Source organism: Plasmopara halstedii (genome assembly GCF_900000015.1).
Source record: "Plasmopara halstedii genome assembly, contig: Scaffold_555, whole genome shotgun sequence".
NCBI lineage: Eukaryota > Oomycota > Peronosporomycetes > Peronosporales > Peronosporaceae > Plasmopara > Plasmopara halstedii.
In genome coordinates this window covers 1,617,399-1,634,825 of record NW_020187475.1, presented here as the reverse complement: position 1 = coordinate 1,634,825, position 17,427 = coordinate 1,617,399, and the positions used below count along the sequence as shown (strand labels likewise).

General features: G+C 47.9%; 2 protein-coding genes across 2 annotated transcripts; both read right to left on the bottom strand.

Annotated features, from left to right (window-relative positions):
* Positions 1-1,261: 1,261 nt before the first annotated feature.
* On the bottom strand, positions 1,262-2,527 carry PHALS_11852 (hypothetical protein L914_06165; the record flags this gene model as incomplete). The annotated part of the gene is made up of 1 exon (XM_024727288.1): positions 1,262-2,527. One exon carries the CDS (start codon positions 2,525-2,527, stop codon positions 1,262-1,264), a length of 1,266 nt encoding a protein of 421 aa, XP_024577880.1.
* Positions 2,528-4,405: 1,878 nt separating this feature from the next.
* Positions 4,406-16,762, bottom strand: PHALS_11851 (fatty acid synthase subunit; the record flags this gene model as incomplete). Its single annotated transcript, XM_024727287.1, has 3 exons — positions 4,406-7,407; positions 7,474-16,620; positions 16,714-16,762. 3 exons carry the CDS (start codon positions 16,760-16,762, stop codon positions 4,406-4,408), a joined length of 12,198 nt encoding a protein of 4,065 aa, XP_024577879.1.
* Between the last annotated feature and the right edge of the window lie 665 nt (positions 16,763-17,427).

The following is a 17,427-nucleotide window of genomic DNA, read 5'->3' as shown; positions in this document are numbered from 1 at the left end:
TGGTGTAGAATTGATTAAGTCGCTTACTATAAGGTACGTACATTTGACAAATCGACCTATCGCAATGGTGGACATCATATCTCCATTCTAGAAACGCAGTCATTGGCTAAGTCGTGTGCCATGTCCCACGCGTAAGTAAAGTTGGGTAGAAGAAAGTTCAACAAAACCGCTCTTTAAGATTTACAAGCTCTTCAGTAACAAAGGTTCCGGATTTCTCTTCACGTAAGGATGTCAAAGTCAAAAATGGATTGGAGATTCAGGGTTGTATCGTAAACTGATCGTGTACTATCGCTCTGTAAATATAATAGACTCAATGAGGTTGTCTAGATAAGATACTTTGATATTAAGAAATTCGCAAGCAAACACTGGTGTATGTATGCCATGGAACTACATGGAGTATGCTGACACTGACATTTATATATTATTAATGTATTTTTGACAAATTATGACAGCATCATATTATGTGGCCACATCATGTTTACTCAGCCGGAATACTAATCAGGAGGTAGCCTAGGCTATCCACTGTCACGTCGAAAAAGGATTTTCTTGTGCATGGTTTAGACACCTCACAATAGTAACATGTATATTTATGAAATGTGGAGATGACTATCATCTTCTTGTATGATGTCTTTTCCGTGTTTGCCCTTCTTTCTTACCAGCTTCGATAGTCAGCAATGGGATTTGCGGCACTAGCAATTGGTTTTTAGAACTGCTTAGATGAATTTTCATTCGATTTTTGCGGGTCTATTGGCATTTCAAATACCGGGTCTGCTTATAACTCTGCCGGTAAACGGTTTGGTAACCTTCTCATGATGGCGCTTGAAACAGTGCGTAAACATTTTGTCAATCTGGCGTCGCCCGCAAGCACTCCAGTGATTATTTTAAACAAGTTGTGCTCCTAGCGACATTGTACAAAACCAGCATGGAGCTATCAGGCATAAAGATCTTGCGTTTTGTACATTGCCTTCACAAGTATTCGACACGAGATATGTGCAATGGAAACTTCAGATTGTTTCACTGCGCACAATGTAATCCAAATTTCAAACGTTCTGTCGCGAGATTTGCTTGAAATGTGTCCGATGTCACGGTCACCAGAGTTAAAGTGTTTTTAAGGAAAGAAATCCATAACGATTATTGTCTGCGTAGACTTCCTTCTAACGGTAATGGTACATCAATAATTAAACCTATCTGCTCAAAGAACTTGAGGCAACATTATCTCAACGTCTGAACTCAGCAACTTTCACGTTAAGTTACATACATACTAAATCCTAACGACACCATCTACATGAGCACGACAAATAGGACACGACAAGTTCTCTTGTGTGACTGCTCGCATGCAGTCCAAACAACCTGCAACGTGACCACACGGAATACAGACCGAGTCTCGATTATTGTCCATACAGACAATGCATCGGTCTTCTAGTACAGGTTGTGGTTCATCAGGATCACCACTGATAGTGATCACCGTCGCTACAGGAAACTCAAGTCCTTCCTGCTCAGCTAAAGCTGGCAATCCAAATAAATCGTACCACGTGTAGCTTTCGTTTTCCTCAATGAACGTAGGTGCCGTCGGACGAATTGGTTCTTGATTCATCGATATATCAGCAGCATTTGAATGGCTGAACAAAGTTGACCTGCCGATAGGTTCGGCAACTAATGGATCGCCAGAAGGTAGTGCACCTTCAGTAGTGCGATAACATTCGTTTTCTATCTGTGGTGAGCCCATAAAAGTAGAGCTTAAGGCTGTGTTCGTGCTATCTCCTCCACACAATTGGCCTTCCAACGCGTTAATCCAAGCATCACGAGCCTCTTCACTATCGCAAGCAAAGAAAAACTCGCTAGGCTGAAAATTTGATTTATGAACGTGCGTGCGCCCCGAGGATCGGTATCGACTGTAGCGTCTACCGCCAAGATTCTGGTAAATGATTCCGGTGTCTAATTTAAAAGCGTTTGCTTTTGTATTGCTAATTCGTGAGCAATACGTAGTAGTTTCAGCCTTAGTGTCTTGCCATATTACAGCTTTCGGATGCGCTTTATGAGGTCCACGAAAAATGCATAGCTCGGTCGATGTGAGTTTCGAATTACAGGCTAAAAGCACACACCATCGGCGCTTCCAGAATCCTAGCATTGACTTAGACCGTATATATAGCCAGTCACAATGCACCTGCAGTCGAGATGTTAGTGCTGCCGCAGCTTCCTTCCGACCACGGAGTCTTGCCACATCTAGCGCGGTGTGGCCTTTTCCATTTAATGCGAACACATTGGCACCTGCATTGAGCAAAAGCTCCAGTTGAGCGACGCGGTTGTGGTACGCGGCATAATGCAACGCCGTACTTCGGCGTTTGCCCTCATCGGTAGCTTCCAAATCAGCTCCAACGTCAATCAGAGCGCGTACTGGGTCCGCTCCGTTCTTCTTCATAGCCGCAACCATCAGCGCGGTCGTGCCGTTCACTGGATGTGGCCAGTCTAACAGCACATGACGTGCACCCTCTCGATCTTTGTTGATGATCTGCTGAAGCTTTTTCATATTGCAGCTTTTAGCAGCGCGCCACAACGCGATCTCTCTCGCTTCTTTGAGCATACCGTTAGGTAGGACACGCAGCAAATCGACGAATGATTAGGATGAAGGTTACGAAGAATACTCCAACATAAAATGTAGGTTCGCCAGTGTTTAAGGTGCCCACTGAGACAAATTAAAGCAAACTCGTAGTTTTTAAGAAGCAATCAGCACCATGAAAGTAACGCTTCTTCAGCATCCTACCACATGGTATTCTTTTTCGTCAGAGCCATTGAAAAACTTTCTGTCGTCCAGGACTATACTAGAAAGGTATAATAACGCGAGGTCGCAACAAAGACGGCCAACAAGATTTTAAAGTCAAGCGAATATCACGGAGGATTGAAGGCCTAACTCGAGGCTGTCAGGCATATTAACGTCGTAATAAAAGGAACCTCAACTTCAAACTCAATTTTCTGTGCATAAATCAGTACGAAAATGTTTAGGCATTTGTAATCCTATTGGCTTACGCAGACTCCTAAAGAATTCAGTAATTGCCCCTTAAAGTATCTGGGCAAATAGTAAGATCAAGATGCCATACGAAGGAGCATGGACGAAACATTCCCATCAATTGCGATAAATCAATTGTTTTTGTTAATCGAATCGCATTCCAGCAATTCACAAAGATACACAAGTGTTGGATCCGAGCATGCGATGCCCTTCATTTACTATTTAAAGTATGAAACTACTTCGATTGCCGTTAATGGGCGCAATCCCGTACTGCTGCAAAACTTGGTGCAAATCGACACTAGCTATAACTGTGTATGAAATCGTCTCCACCTGCCGTTGATCACGCCTCTTGTCAATAGGCTCCTCTACAATGTAACGTAAAACCGTGTTGAGTAAAGGAATTCTTTTACAAATTCGAACTCGCATGTTTCAAAGACCTTTAAAGAAGGGCGTTAGCCAAATCAACGCAATTACATCTCAGTAAGAAAGATCTTTTAAACTACATGCGCCAACGCGTTTATCGGTTTTGATCAACGGCTCTGCCATGAGAGCACTGGGACACTAGCAACAGCAACCGAACAAAACAATAATCGAATTCAGATGTATGTCATCAAATTGTCGAGCAATTTACCATGAGGTTTGTGCCAAGTGTGGCGGTTCAAGTAGATGCAAGATGATATGGTCAAATTATGAAAGAAGCTGTGATTCATATGGACATTACAAACAAAATGGAAAGCAAAGATGCACATAACTATGCCATGTCGACAATTTAACGATCAGCACATCATCTAAGGTGTATCAAATAGATACTATCTGACGAGCCTCTTGCATCTCAATTGACTGCTGAGCATCTCACAGAAAGGTGCGCGCCGCAAGACAGCTTAGCCTGGGATGTACTCAAGTTTGCAAAAGGCATTTAAAGCTGAAAAGCGTGCTAAATATGATCCTGTACAAATGTATATACCACAAGTATGGGTGTCTGAGGACCGATGCATGCTGTTGTAGTCTTTAAGAAGTTTGCTGTGTCAAATAAAACTCGCTGGTGGTACACTTCTATCGACACATGGGGCACATCAATTCTACATCGTCATCTTACTACTTCAGTTTCTTCAATACACTGACGCGATTGATGTGTGATAGCGGTCCCAGGAGATCATGCAGTTGCTGCTTTATACGTTGTTGGTGAAATATCTTCATCAAGTACGATAGAAACAGTCGATCATTCAGAACATGACAAGGTTGTAATTGTAGGATGTTCACCATGATACTTGTAATCTATCTACTTCAGCAAAGGATTCAGATCTAGATCATGTATCGACTAGTATGAAGCAAACTTACGTTTAATGTAAAGCGTATGCAATACTATTCGAAGCGTTTGCAACTATATACATCTACGGGGCGTTACTCATGCTGAAAGTTCGCGATTGCTTGGGATACTGCAAAGTCACCGGAGTGGCTGATGGACACGCTCAGCTTTGACAAGCCCAAGCGATTGAACACTTGAAGCGGATAGCCCGATAGTAACACTGACGGTGCACCTGATGCCGTGATAAAAATCTCAATTTCTCGGAGTGGAGCGCCAGCACCTTGCCATAAATTTGATTCGGTCGGTGCAGCGCTCGAGATGGCCTTGATCACAGCCTCTTTTGCAGCCCATCGACCTGCAAAACTTGCAGCTGGATGAGGTGCACTGTAGCAATACGCCGTCTCTTGATCTGTAAAGTTACGTCGGATGAAATCTTCTCGGCCGTTTAGATTCTCAAATGTTGCAATTGGCTCCACATCCACGCCCATGCCCATGTTCTTTGAGGCCAAGCCCAGGTTCGTCGCCGCTTGGTTTATTGCAGTCAACAATGTCGATGAAGAGTCCGTCTGACGTGCTTTTGATAACTTTTTAGATGATGAAGCTGCTTCAGCTGCAGCCTTGGCCTTTTTCGCGCGTTTCTCCGCACGCAAACGGCGATTGGCTTCTGCAGTCAGCGAGTCCGCACCACCAAATCGCCACGTCTTTGACGTCGCATCGTACTCAGCGCGAGCCATAGGATCCAAATAGACGTTGCTCTCTTGAGCAGATGAGTACGGCGCCTCGTTCTTTACCTGAATATGAAGATGCTTGCCAGTTATAACTTTTTGGGCGTACGTGTTCATTTTGATCATACGCTGCTCACGGCGAGCCGAGTAGTGCTGAAATTCGTCAGGCAGCAGCGTAGATAGGAGATAGTCTGGATGCACCAGCACCACTTCACCACCAGCCTGACCAAAGCCAAAGCTTTTCATCATGACAGCCTTGAGACCTACCGTCTGATAGGTACGATTGGGATACACCAGATGATCGTATTTACGCAGCATTTCACAAGTGTTGTCCAGATGTCTGTTGCCGGGGATCAAGCCTGTATTTAAAACTTGTAGCAAGCCATTTAGCATCCAAGCAGCAGCGGCACCCTTTGGATGACCCGTTAGGCTTTTTTGGCATATAACCGGCAGAGGATTGCCCGGTGAGCGACCCAAATGTGCCATCTGCTTGTGCGTCACCTCACTTTCATTCTTGTCATTAGCTGTGGTACCCGTTCCGTGGAAGCTGGACGCACCGATGTCATCGATACTTAAGTTCCATGCGTTCAGTGCACCGCGAAGAGGAGCGATATCGATACGACCGTGATAGAAAGTATCGCTCCACATAGATTGCGCGGACTGCACCTTGCGAGCCTTCACCTCCTCTAAGAAGGCCAGACTGGACTCATCTCCATTTGTCAGAGAACGCTCACGAGCATACCACTTTTCGATATTTTCAATTTCGTCATCGAATTGGCGTCGACGATACTCTATGTCCAGGAGCGGTGAAGGCTTTGCGTTGTCTGATAAAGTCTCACGAGCTGTCGTGAGTAGACCCTGACCTGGAGCTGGGATTGATCGACCATTCTTGTCCGTCGCCGTGTTCACAAGAGCAACGATTCCATAGATTGGTAGACCCATTTCAAGGGCTAGCTGAGCATCCATTAGAAGCTGAATGCCTGCTCCATGACTCTCCATAAAGCCACCGCGCGTAGTAGAGCACGGTCGGCACATTTCCTTTGGCTCGCGCCCCATTCCAATTTCCTTTACAGAATCACTTGTAGCCTTCATCTGTGCAAACTCGTAAGCACCTTCCTCGCCGAAATCGTCATAACCACCAACGATACAAACACGAGCCTTGCCACTTTTAATCGTCTCAACACCAATGTCGACAGACTCAGCCGCCGTGGCACACGCTCCAACCGGCGTTTTGATCGGACCGGATGAGCTCAGTAACAACATATTCACCCAGGCAGGAGGCGAATTGATGAAACACTCTTGCAGCGCGTCACTTGGGGCAGGTTTACCGAGAACACGATTTTTGTAAATTTGCGTGAACGCACGCATTCCACCCATTCCACCACCGGAAGTGTTCCCAACTTCCGAGACATGGACGTACTGATAGAACTCGTAGGGGTCTGTCACACCAGCCGCAACGAAAGTCTCCATTGTGGCCGAGAGCACATATAACGTGATTGGATCTAGCGATTCGGCCAAATCCTTGGACAACCCCAGACGCTCTACACTCCAGCCTGTCGGAATTTGACCAGCAACAAAGCGATCAAAGTCAAGAGCACGGGGAATATTCAAGATGGACCCTTTGCGTAGTCGAATCATCCACGCGCCCGAAGCATTCTGAAACATGTCAACATTTTCCTCGCCAAGTTCTTTGCGAAATTGTAGCGCTTCCTCGCGATCAGCCACTTCAATAGGAGACATTTTCTTGTCAATGGCAACTTGATGTAGCACCATCTTCTTCTTCGGATCGTAGCCGTTAAATAATGCTGGCTCCACAATTCGGATCCCTGAGTGCTCAATAATGTCTTCCTCATAACGAGACTTAATTTGGTGTTCCGGCACAATTTCTTTCGTCTTTGCATCCAACCAGTTTCCCTTGTCAAAAACAATGCGACCTGTCAGCCACGCCAATTCAATACATCCTTCAAGGGAAAATTCACCGTATGACTCCATTTCCCACCGTGTACGCGAGTTACCCCACGGACTTACTTCACCAAAACCAGCGACAACAACTACCTGGCGCAGATCTACCATGCCACGCAACAGCGCTTGCTTGGTCGATGCAGACAGACCAGCGACACCTGATAGTTTGGGAAACGTGTCGCAGTAGTAGCTCGACATATTCGCGCGAGGAGCGAAGGTCTTTGAGATAGTCGAAACTACTGGCTTGTTTGAAGGCAATGACAAAATTTGCTTATCTTTCTCAAGTGCAGCATAGTTGGATGCCCGAAGCCTCGACTTCTCCATGATATCAGCTCGAATAGTATCCACTTGTTCTTTCAAATCGCTGACTTGAGCCATGCCACCAGTAAGATCCGCGAAAATTGGTGACTCTGCGGCTCGATCAACAATGCTGGGGTGCATCAAAGCACTCAAATTAAAGCCCATTTCCGTCGTACTAAATGTGCGCATTCCCAGCTTTTCAACACCGGCAGCAACAACATTGTTACCCGACATGAGGCCTGTTCCCCGAGTCCAGCCGATAATGGCTCCAACGATCGAGAGTTGGTCCTCCCAACCCTCCGAGTACCACTTGTTCATCAAACTTTCTACTCCTAGCTTAGACTCTGCATAAAGACCGTCTCCACCAAAGTTGCCGTGGTTTGGCGACATGGGAAGAATGACGAGCGCAGGACGCGTGGCAATGTTACGAGCCTTCTTCGCTGTCACCACTTCACCCACTAGACGCACGGTGTTTGTTAGCATGATGCGATGCGCTAGCTCAGAGCGCGAGTCTATGTCTGTTATTGTCCGTCCAACCTCGGAAAGTGCCGCAAATGGTATTAAGAAATCCAAGTCAAGCTTGTGCACATCATAAATGTGCGCTATCAGACTCTGCACATCTACTTTGGACGCCTGGTTGAACGGCAATACAATGAGACGGCTACCGCGGCTACCATGCTGTTCATAAATTTCACGAAATAGTTCTGTCGACTTCATGCTAAAGCTGCTTGTCGTCACAAATACTGTCGCGCCACCTTCCAGAAGCGCCTTGACAATTTCTGCCCCAATCGAGTTCTTACCACAACCTGTTAAAAGCGCAACCTTGCCAACAAAAGAGATTCCTGTAGACGCCATCTCGCGCATGCACGAAAGCAACACGCAGGTCGACTCCACATCATACAAACGGATAGTCGGATCTACATCGGATGGTTTCCTGATGTGCACATGCGGCAGCACAATCTTCTTCAGGTTTTCGTTCAATCCAAAGCGAAGTGAAGACGACCGCGCCACAAGTGACTTTTCCTGAGTACGCTTCGCGCGTTTGCGCAACGAGTCACGAAGAGCGTTGAGCTTGGCGCCCTCAGCCGGCGCGACTGTTTTTATCTTGTTTGCTAGCTTGTCGTCCACTGCAGAATCACCGTCTTCAAACTCGTCGTCATCTTCACTATCAAGCTCATCACTACTCATGCTTCCATTGTCATTCAATGTCGACTCGAAGCCGACAGCACTAGTCATGATAGCCGTTACGTCTGATCCAGCAACCTTGCCTGATTCAATTGCATCATTGTACTCTAGTCCGCGAGCGACCTCGTCCACGTAGTTTATCGAGTCCGTCACTCCTTCACGGGGCACCTCTAAATACTCGAGCTCACCAGTATCGAGAATAAGAAGCTGCGGCTGCATTGGTTTAAAAATTTGCATGTTGACAGGATTCGTGTTCAACCATTCTTCCACCTGCTCCACCAATAGTTGAACGGCCTGGGCCAGCTCAGGACTAGTTTCTTCTTCAGCTCGTGACACAAAGAATTTGGTGCATTGTAGCAGCTCGGGTGTCGCACGATTGCATAGGTACGGCTTGAACCACTCGAGTGGTGGAAGCGCTGATTCATCTGCAATCGTGTCAACGTTCTTGTTGATATAACGTGTCATTGCTTCGAAGTGGGCGCTAAGGCCTTCATTTACAGCCAACTTAGGACTTGCTGGCAGACCCTTTGCTGCGGCAGCGGTACGGTAGTAAAGCTCCAGCGCATCTTGCACAGCCCAGTTCCAGTAGCTGTCGTACTGACGCTCCTTTTTGGCGTCGAACTTGCTCTTGATTCCTGTGCTATAAATGTCGCCATGCTCTATGACCCACTGCGACATTGACATTTCCAAGTTTTCGCGCATGCCTGCCTCTGTCTCAACCTTGCGGTGCCAGTCCAGCGGATCGTCGCCCATGTATGAGCTCAAAGCCTCAATCTGGTCTGCGATCATTGACTTCAGACGCTTATCGAATTCACTGGGGAGCGAGCTCGACTGCATCGCCTGCTGGCCCACTGAGGAGCCTGTCATCACCCCTCCTAACTTCGAGAAATAAGGAATGTCAATACCGGCGTACTTGGCGTAGTCATCCACAACGCCATTTAACCATTGCTTAGCTGTTGTGTCGTCTGACAGACGCTGCTTTGGGTTTTGCGTCAGACCGTGAAGTAGCGCACTCTCAATCCTACTGCTCGGTAAACAGCGTTCAGTAGACAAATATTCCTTAACAGCAGTCAGGCCAAAGCCACCCGGCATTTTACTGGCCAGCATCTTGGCAATCAACGCACTCAAAACTTTACCCGGTGAAGCGTAGTTAGAAAATTTACTCGCCAAGTCACCCACTTTCATCTCCGCAGCATCGTCGGGAATTGAGCCAAACTCTTTTTCAAGATCACCAATGACCTCGTTCTGCACAGCTGACTTACCAGCGGCCAATTCCTTGATCGTCACAGTATCATTAATCTCGGCAAATGCCTTGCCGAATTTTGCCGCCAACATCACCTGCAGAGCGTGTTTGGCCTCCACGGGTTTGTCACTCACCGTTGGAATTGACACTGGTGCGGGATTGAAGGCCATGCCAAATGTAGCACTCAAAGACGGACGGTCCAGAGAAACGCCGGCAAATGAAGCATACTCACTGATGCTCTCGTCCAGCCACTTGCGAGCATCCGTATCATTTTTTAGACGAGTTTGCGGAGCAAGTAGCAGTGAGTGAGCAAGGACGCTCTCCATCCGTCCAGCGCCTAACGCTTTCTCGGTACCCAAATATTCTTTGACACTCGACATTGTAAAGCCACCAGGCATCTTACTCGCCACGACCTTGTTAATCAAGCCATTCGAAACCTTGCCAAGCGAAGAGTAGCCAGGGAAGCTGGCGGCCAGCTCCTTTAGTGGGACTTCACCAGCACCCTCGGGAAAACCGCCACCAAATTCTTTTTCGAGATCACCCAGAATTTCGTTCTGTACAGCAGACTTGCCGGCACATAGCGTCTTGACATCCGTGTCTTCCGTGATTTCCGCCAACTTTTTATTTAGACGCACAGCAAGGAGCACACGGAGAACATGTAGAGCAGTAACCGGAGCATCTGCAGGGGCGGGAGAAGATGCTAACGAAGGCTGAATGTTATGGACCGGAGCAGCGACCTCCGGAGCAATGACGACAGAAGGAGTCACTGGAACAAGAGAAGCATCTGCAACTACATCAGAAGTAAGGGACGCCGTAGCAGCCTCCGCTTCGGCAATCAGTCCACGTGCGTACTCTGATGCAGACACGTAGGTCCTCTCCTCCTCAAAGTGCACAGCCTCGCGATCACGCTGGTACCATAGTATTTCACGAGGTACGTTTGGAAAGTCGCCAACTTGTAAAGTTCGCAGTGCCATGTTCGTCAATGTGGGGGCAGGGCCAATTTCGACGAAACGCCGAACTCCCCCCTCTGCAAATAGTAATGCTTGCGTCTTAATCCACTGAACAGGAGATGCAAATTGATAGGCCAGAAGCTCCACCACAAGAAGATGCGCAAGTTGAGCCTTTGATGTCAGTTTCCATTGCATTGGGTCTAACACTTCTTCAAGATACGGGCTTTTAGTCGCGGCATAAACTTCTTCAAAGTACGAGCGTTTAAGCGAGAACGGGGTCGCCACCAGATTCGGAATGTAGCGATTAACGAGCAGCGGTAACTGGCGCTCCAGCACATGCGGATCAAATTTGGTTCGTAGTAGAGAACGAAAGGATGGAACACCACCAAGCAGCTCACGTGAGTGAAACGGCACGTCGATGCCGACAAGCGGAATTGTCGCCAAGCCTCGCGTGAGAATGATCGGGCGTCCACTCTGGTCACACTTTTCTTTACGAGCTCGAGCCTGCGTCAACGCATCGGCGATTATTCTTGTCACATCTTCGGCAGCGGTCGTAGCAAGCGTCTTAAAAGCGGATAATGCTAGAGATAGTGTCTCAAGGTTCACATTCTCCCCCGCAACTACATACTGACGCTGTTGGATATTAAAGTTCACCACCTGAAGAAGCTTTCCCGACGCAGCTTCGATACCGTCTACAATCTGGTGCATCATTTCTTCCGTAAAGTGGGGTCCCACACGTGTGGGATTGATGGCAACCATTCCGTAGTCTGATCGTCCATCTGCGTCGCGCTTGACAGCTTTTTGCATGATCAAACCACGAAGGAACACAACCTCCACGACATCTTCAACAGCCAAAGCTCCAGCAAACGAGCTCAATCCAGCATATTCACCGAGTGAGTGACCAGCAAAGTGAGCGTCATCCGGAATCAGATGAGCAGCCTCAATCTCCGAGAACATGGCCTTCTCTAATAAAACCAACGCGGGCTGACTGAATTGGGTGGCAAACAGCAAGCCTTCGGGTGCAGAAAAGCTAAAGCTTTGCGTTCGCACATTAATTTCAGGCAGAAGCGGGGCAATCTCGCCCGTTATAGGGTCCTCGCACGTCAAGCTCATATACTTCTCGCGAATCGCGCGACCTTTTTTGCCGCCAAAATGCACTGTAATCGACTGCGGATTCTTTCGCACCATTTCGAGAATGGAAAAGCCGAATGTTTTGCGCAAATGAGAGTCTCCACGGTTCCATATATCACGGGCAACTGAGGATTCCTGATACCGATCCATACCCATACCAACCGCAGCTGAGCCCTGACCCGTAAAAACGAAGGCCATGGGCGCTTGTTTGACTACAGCACGCGCACTCACCACACGTTCACCACTTTCGTTGACGACTTCAATGGACAAAATTTTCTTGCCAGTATGCATGCCAATGTGGCGAGCTTGCATGAAAAGCGTGTCACCTGGGTAAACCATCCCATCGAAGTTTACATCGTAGTCGACGACATTGCTGTCGAATCCTAACCCAAAACTCTGAATCACCAAGTCGCGTACCTTGGTCGCTGTCCACAGCCCGTGCATGATTGGCTTTCCATTTGGAAGGTGACCAAGAATTGCTGCGTACTTAGAGCGATGAATCGGATTCAGGTCACGAGACGCCACAGCGTAAGCAAGCGCATTCGCTGGAACGTGGATTTCAAGTGGCTTTGCCAACATGTGTGAGCCACCGTTCTCAAAGAGACCACTGCCTCTGGCATTCTGAGGCTGCACCTGGCGTAAAAAGACTTCAACGGGGCTCTCGTTAACGTCGTGGCTATTAAAATCGACTGTACCGAGTTTGACCATAGAACCCGCTTCGTCACGAAAGAGTGAGCCCGACACCTCCAAGGATTTTAACAAGCTGATGGACGCATACTGCTTCTTGGTCGTCAGCTTGAATATCAGGTGGTCCCCGATGTGCACGGAAGCTTTACTAGCAAGCTTAAGCCACGACTTGGCCTTTAGAATCTCCACATCTTCTTGGCGAGTAGGCACAAAGTCGTTTTGCGACATGTCGATTGAAAAGGTTGACTCGAAGTCAGTGAAAGTGCCGCGAATTAAAAATTCACTGTGTAACTCCACAAGCGGTTCTAGTACCTCCTCCATTCGCTCATCCACCGTCTTGCGCGAGATGATTGCGATCCCATGCACGATCTTACCGCTGTCAATAATGCGCAGACTTCCAACGTTTGACGTGCTCACAATGTCATCGCCAGCAAGAAATGTGGCCGAAACTTTGCGCGACGATAAAAGCTTGTATGAGTGCTTAAGGTGCACCAGGTCTAGCAGGTTGCCCTTCACCTCCTTCGTGAAGACGGATTGGATCAATGGACGCCACGCTACGATGGTAGAAAAGTCAGCCGGAGCGCCTTCTTCGTCATCATTCAGACCCAATGCCCCCCGGTACGCCACAATGTCTGCCTTGGTAATGGCAAAGTCGGCCGTAAAAGGAGTTAGCACGCTTGCGTCACACGCAGCCTTACATGACTCCTCTTCCTTTCCCTCGATCGCCACCCAAAAACGAGCATAAAATGCTTTAACTTTGTCGATAAAGCCACTACCTTCAGCGTGGATTGAACAAGAAAGTTCCGGGTGATATTGAAAAGTCAGCTCGAGTGCTACTGTGCTAGCCTGTAGACCAGTCACGGCCGGCCGCACTTCGTTAACTACGACTGCAATATTCGCACTTTTCTTAGAGATTTCGATCACAGGACCCGAAATATCGATAGAGCTGTCGTATACACGAATACCTGAAGAGTTAAACACGTACTTCTGACCTATTTGAGGCACAAGAAGTTGGCGAACGGGGTTTAGAAGCCATTTCTTGCCCTCGACGACATGTGTAGAAGAGATCAGCTCGTGCAGCCACTTTTTGTGACTTACAGACGCGGCAATAGAAGCGAGCCACTCGTCAGCGGGAGGCAAAGTGCCGTTTTCCGTTGAGATCAACACTTCAACACTTTCTTGGCTCTGTACGACCTTAACGTTTGCGATATCTACTGTCTGTTGAGCTGGCGTGATTGCCGCACCTGCAATCGCACCGCTTTCTCGCACAACGTTCGCAAAGCCAGCAGCAATACCACCGAGGATATCAGCCACAGGCTCATCGACCTTCGTACTGTAGCGGACTGCCACAGGGCCCTGGAGAACGAAAACGCGCTGCGCATCGCGCCCTGGAACCGCATCCAAGTCCTCTGAATACCACAGCGAATCCTTTTTGAACCACATTTTGAACTCTAGGTCGATCACAGGTACAAAGTTTACAGGTTTTCCACCCGTGCGGCATAGGTCGAGGAAAAAGTCACAATCCTGAACCGAAAGTAGCGTTGTTACCGTCTGAGGATACTTTGCGATGAATGCACAAAATGTTTCTCTCGGCTTCGTATTCAACTCCGACTGGTCAAACAGCTTACCGGAGCTTTCACGGCGAAGTCGCTCCTCAGTTCGTGTAATAAACTTACTCACACGCGTGAAATACGTTTCATGCACCCAATGGTGCGGTTGTCCTTCCACTTCCACGTACATCAGATCAATCAAACGCGCTAGAACATCACCGTACGTCATTTCCTCCAAATCTGCCGGCACGCTCTCACCCGTTTTGACGTCACGCTTGCAGCCAAAGTAAGGTTTTTGGTAATCTGCATTTAAGCGAGAAATAATGTAGCGCTTGTTTAAACGAAGAGCCAACTCAACTTGTTCGCGCGGAATGGAAAAGAATTTATCGTCAAACTCCTTCCACAGCAAAGCACAGCGGTTTGCTACTACGTGGATAGCTTCACCCAGCTCCGACGTGACTGTCATGACACCACCCACAACGCCCGTGTAGCTACTTTCCCACTCTAGCTCTGACTCAATCCCTGGTGTGTCGACGAGTAGCTTTTTCACCTCCGGCGCAGTCGCCGCCTCCTTTGCAACCATCATGCGGGATCCCATCAATATCCCGTCCATTGGCATCTTGTAGGCGTGTCCACGAGCCAGGCTCCAGTCGCCCGTGAGATACTGCTTCGAGTCCTGCCAATTTCCAAAGCCAGAGCCGACAACTAATAGGACATTGGACACGCGACGAATGGCTGCGTATGTCTCTTCCATCGGCATGTGGAAGTCTTCAAAACTGTGATGACCACCAGCTCGACCGCCGGTCCACTGCAACATGACTGTCATACTTGGTTTCGACTCTGCGATCTCCAGCACTGCGTAAATACCGTCCACTGAACCTGGCTTAAAACACACCATTTTAATACCAACTGCCTCCAGCTGCGACAGCATTTCTAGCGCACGGTCCTTTGTCGGGATGCCAGCGCCAACGGTAATGCTTTCGATCGGTACACCATTACGACGCAAACGCAGCACCATTGGAAACTGGAAGCCCCATTGTTTTGCATTAAGATATAGCATGTTAATAGCAATGCCAAGACCAGGTTTGATTTTTGAGACTAGTGCGTTTACAGTGTCCTCAAAGATTTGTGGGCGTGAAAGTCCACCAGCCGCCAACTCACCGTGAAAACCAGCATTTTGTATGGCGGCTACAAGATCAATTCCTTCCAAACTTGTCGTCGGCGTCATTCCCGCCACCATCACTGGTGGCTTCTTTAAAGCACGCGTAAATTGGTTAACGAGCTGTCCTGATTCGGTCACTCGAGGGCCAAACTTGCTTTCCCATGTCACTTTGTCCGGAACAAAAGTTGGCACAGTCTTTAGGAATTGATCCCTTCCCAGAAGAGGAGAGGAAGCTTTTGCAGAAGTCACAACCGGGTGCTTTTCAGTCGCGATGACAATGTGAATGCCTAAACCTTCTGCGGTCTTGCTACTTAGCTTCGCGACGCCTAAATCTGGACCAAACTCGAGAATGTGTGTCGCATCCAAATGATGCTGGGCGATCTTTGTCCATGTTGCCATCCAGTCCAGTGGCTCGAGAAGCTGCAGATTAATCAGTTGATGTAACACGTCGTCTACCGTCTGCAAGTTGGTAGCGTCAGCGTTGGTGGTGTACACTGGCACCTGTAATTGGCTTCCCTTTATCACACACTTGATACGTTGCACATCCTGTACTACCTTGTGTTTGGCCTCAGTCAGCAGTGGTGTATGGAACGGGGCAGAGAGCGGCAGGAACGAAAGCGAACCCGTGGGTTTTCGTTGAGAGTGCGGGATACGGGTCTGGTTTGCGTCAGGATTGGCTAATTGGCCCTCAAGCGTCTGCTTCAATTGCACCAGTGTCGCTGGTAAACCCGTGACATTTATGATGTCAGAGGCATTGATCAGAGAAAGGTGAAGATCTTGCGACTTATTACAGCATTGCGCATTTTCAATAGCTTGAAGAACGTCTTTTTTCTTGAGTCCTCGCACAGCCAACATCGGGCCCGCGTTCTCAATGTCTATGCCATCTCGTTTGTACTGTGTTAAGGCGAGATCGTACGTTTCTTGTGTGCGTAATCCCTGCCAGAACATATAGCGCAGCATTGAGACGCCAAGGTCGATAATATCTTCAGCTGTCTTGGCCGCTGAGAAGATAACTGCACTCACAATACCTTGGCTATGGCCTATAGCAGTCGTTGAGTGTTTGACAACACTTTCATGGCTCACACCAGCAGTCTCGAGAAAGTTTAGATAGTTGGCACATTGTGTCAATACTAGTAATGGCATGCTGAAAAACACGCGGTCTGGCGACACATTTAAAGGAGCTTCACCTACGTCTAGACTTTGAAGCCAATTGTGCACGTCAATAACTGTTTCAAATGCGATGGAGGCTCTGGCCTCGTCTGAGCTTGATTCGTCCAGTAGCGCACGTGACGCTTTCTCAATGAACACACGCGTCATGCCGGTATTGGATGCGGCAAAAAGCTGCTGTAACTCGGTCCAGTACGAAATACCCTGGCCACCAAACTCGGGGATGAACGTAAACTTGTCTATTGCGTCTGCCAACGCAGATGAAGACGCCAATTCCACGGTCGTCGTGGTGGTCGTTGTAGTCGTAGTAGTAGTAGTAGTGACCATTTCCGTCTGTTCACCCGTCGTCATGAATGTTGTGCTTGTGTGGCTTTCCGTAACCTCGTTCATGATGTTGATAAAGAGAGACTTGCAATGTCTGGAGGTTCTTTCCTCTTTCTTGCTGTCGTATTCTTATAAGGCGAGTGAGCGTTGAGAGGGAAATGCTCCAGTGAGGAGAAGTTGAAAAAGCGTCTGGGCCTGTCAATTTCCACTTGCCTCGACTATGAATTACACATATGATACTCGTACATAGTAGCAATCTCATGCAGCATGGGTGACATTACTGAACAAATGTATAGGAGCAGAGCCAGACCGACTACTAATGACGCTCTTCAGCCAAGGTTTTCGGTAGCGTCGACGTCAGTCGATTGTTTAATCTTAACATCTGCTATTGGCTGGTCTCATAAAATAGCGCCAGTCAAATTGTATGGATATCGCGAATATTTTGACGTCATCCACGCAAGCTTAGCAACGCTGATTACTAGCCGACAGAGGAACTTGTGACTGAAATATTGATAAGGAGGTTTATATTTAGTATTGAGTGACAAGAGGTTGAACGAGCGAGCACTAGCGTCAGGACAGCGTGACAATAAAAAGGCAAATAAATCACATTGAAAGCATTAAGAAGGTGCTTTGAGCTCGTGGGTTACCGCGATACGTAAAATGTGGCAGCGCCGCAGAATAGATTCGTGTCTATTTATATATATCGTTGAGCTCAAGCTAAGATTTGAGTT